The sequence below is a fragment of the Tupaia chinensis genome, unplaced genomic scaffold, assembly GCF_000334495.1.
Source record: "Tupaia chinensis unplaced genomic scaffold, TupChi_1.0 Scaffold138910_1, whole genome shotgun sequence".
In the NCBI taxonomy this organism is placed as follows: Eukaryota; Metazoa; Chordata; class Mammalia; order Scandentia; family Tupaiidae; genus Tupaia; species Tupaia belangeri.
In genome coordinates this window covers 598,466-601,506 of record NW_006198801.1, presented here as the reverse complement: position 1 = coordinate 601,506, position 3,041 = coordinate 598,466, and the positions used below count along the sequence as shown (strand labels likewise).

General features: G+C 39.5%; 1 protein-coding gene across 1 annotated transcript in view; it reads left to right on the top strand.

Annotated features, from left to right (window-relative positions):
- LOC102470672 (zinc finger protein 208) overlaps positions 1-3,041 on the top strand; it is a 223,993-nt gene that overhangs the window by 16,962 nt on the left and 203,990 nt on the right. The window contains 1 exon segment of the mRNA XM_014592935.2: positions 869-967. Within this exon segment, the coding sequence (XP_014448421.1) occupies positions 869-967 (99 nt within the window).

The following is a 3,041-nucleotide window of genomic DNA, read 5'->3' as shown; positions in this document are numbered from 1 at the left end:
GCACGGTGGTTAGGGTGCTAGACTCTCACATAGCCAATCATGGTTCGAATCCTGGACCTGGTGGCTTGCTTTCTGCCTTTCTCTCTCTCTGTCCTCTCTAGTCAAATTAAAATAAATAAAAATGAATAAAGTTAAATAAAGTAATTCTTTTTTTTTTTTGAGAGGTTTTCGCTATACGGCATGTGCGCTCGCCAGACAGACAGAGAGAGACATAGAGACAGAAAGCGAGAAATCACCCCCCAGAGGGGATGGTCACGCCGCAATCCCTTCTCCATTCTCCTCTCGGGATCTTGGGCACGCACGCACACGCACCCAGTGTGAGTTTTAAGCCACCGGGTCCGGGACACGAACTGCGGTCGACTACGTGGGAGTCCAGCACCTTGATCACCATGCCACCTGCTGGCCCTTGTTTTTCTCTTAGGGTTAATAAAATAGTTATAATTGGTATGCTTGTGCTCATTATGTCCCAGACACCATTATGGAAAAAGAAATTGTATACACACACATGCACACACACATATATGTATATATGTATGATTGTCGGGAAAGTCATGACATATTTTTGCGTAGAAAAAAATATGTCATGACCTTACCAATGAGCCTGTATATACGTGTGTGTGTGACAAATGTTCTTAAGTTTTTTCATAATAGATAACCTATATGAGTTTAAATTAAAACTAGGTTTTACTGTACCTGCCTCATTTCTTAAATCATCTCACCCCTCTTTCATTTGATGTCTTTATCAGTAACATTTAAATTTTAGTTTGCTGCAGATTTAATCAGAGCTTGAAGGTTTCTATGACTGTTATTTCTATACCATATGGCATTTCTTTTTCTTTTTCTGGTTTTTTTTTTTTATATTTTTAAGCAGGAGATTCCATTTCTAAGCCAGATGTGGTTGATCTATTAGAGCAAGGAAAGGAGCCCTGGACGATTTTAAGTGAAGGAACACAAAGACCGCACGCAGGTAAGGAAGGCAGAGAAAGCAATCAGGAGTGATAACGGGTTATCAGGATATCAGGTAAGGGAGAGGAGGCGCCGCTGTGTGTGGTTGTCTGTAAAACCCTCCTCCAAGGCACCAAGACTTGTGGAGCATAGGCCTATGACCTTATTTTAATTTAAACCCTTTTTTTTTCTTTTAATTTTTGCCAGAGGGCGTGTATGCATTCTGAAGGGAGACAGAGAGAGGGAGAGAGAGAGAGAGAGAGAGGGAGAGAGAAATTGATAAAGCACCATCACCCATGGAGAATAGTTATGCTACAATTTCTTTTCCTTCATTTCTCTCTTCTTTTTGAGATTTTGGGCACACGTGCACACATGCCTGGCATGTTTCTCAAGCTGCCATATCTGGGGCTTGAATTGTGCAGTTGTTATGTGAGATACAGCTGCTTTAATCACCACTCTGGCTGGGCTCTAAACCAGTAATTTAAATATACTATGACTTGAGATGGAAATAAAGATCTCAATTTCATCTGAGGAAGGAACTTCAACTTTATCTCATTTAGCAATCACCTTATTTCTCGCTCATTTTCAGTGACCGGGGCTCCCTTTCTCTTTAGTGCAATATTTTACCTGTATTTTGAGTTCAACTGCTTTTCCAGCTTCCCTTGTACATATACACCCAAAACCACAAATACGTCCTGTACTAGAGTGAGTAGACATAAGAATAGACAGATAAGGAAATAATACAGGGCAATAGAATGAGCTTCTCCATGTCTCTGCTTTCTCCATGCTTAAAATATATGCTTAGGCTAGCAGGTGGTGTGGTTTAGGTGCTGGATTCTCATATGGCTGACTCTCATTTGAACCTGGACCCAGTGGCTTAAAAAATCATGCTGGGCATTGTGCTTGGGTGCCCAAAATTCCAAGAGGAGAATGGAGGAGAAGGGTTGTACCATGGCCATTCACCTAGGGGATGATCTCTCACTATCTGTCTCTCTGTCTCTCTTCAGCAAGCACATTATGCCCTATGGCAAAATCCTTTAAAAAATTTATATGCTCACTTGATATATCAATTTATTTACACACACACACACACACACACACACACACACAAGCATATGGATATCTTTCTCTTCTATAGAAGTCTTGTTTGTCATTGTCTTCAGCAAAACTAGAGAGGGTATTTGAAAAGTGAATTTTGTGAATGACTTTTTCACTTAGTGTATTTTTTTCATTTTAAATTTATTTATTTATATTCATTCACTGTACATCATGACAGTATACAAAATTAGATTTTTTTCCACCCAGAAATATACACAGTATATTGCCTCAGTCAAGGGTATTATCATATGTGTTATTGTCAACAAATAATTTGCCATTTCTTGTTTTATATATATTTTGCTTCCCCCCCCCCCCTTGAGTCCCTACTTCTCACCCTCTGCCATTTCCCACCTTCTTCCCACGCAGCCTCTGGTATCTACAGTTGCTTTCCATACCTTTTTTTTTTTTTCACATTTTATTTTTTCACTAAAGACCTTAATTGATCTAAATACTTCTGATAGCAAGCACAGGTGATATATACATATCTGTGAACACATGTCTGAATTTGGCATAAAACCTCAGTGAGTGGAATGAACATACTTATAAAGTAGCACCTAGTTGAGGCTATAGAGCTGACTGTAGTCATTAAATAGGTATTTTTTAAATGCATTATTTTTTCTTTTTTTTTTGGAGAGGTTTTTGCTATAGGGCGTGTGCGCTCTCCAGAAAGACAGAGAGAGACAAAGAGAAAGGAAGTGAGAAATCACCCCCCGGGGGGCTGGCCATGCCACAGTCCCTTCTCCTCCATTCTCCTCTTGAGATCTTGGGCACGCACACACATGCATCTGGCGTGAGTTTAAGCTGCCAGGTCTGGGACCCGAACTGTAGTCGACTACATGGGAGTCCAACGACATAGTCATTATCCTAACTGCTGGTCCCTTAAATGCATGTTTTAGTTTCAAGAAAAACAGTTTTAAGTATTTTTCTTGTTTGGGTTTTTTCTTTTCTTTTTTTTTTTTTTTGTTTTTACACCCCCTTTTTGTTTTTTTTTATATTTT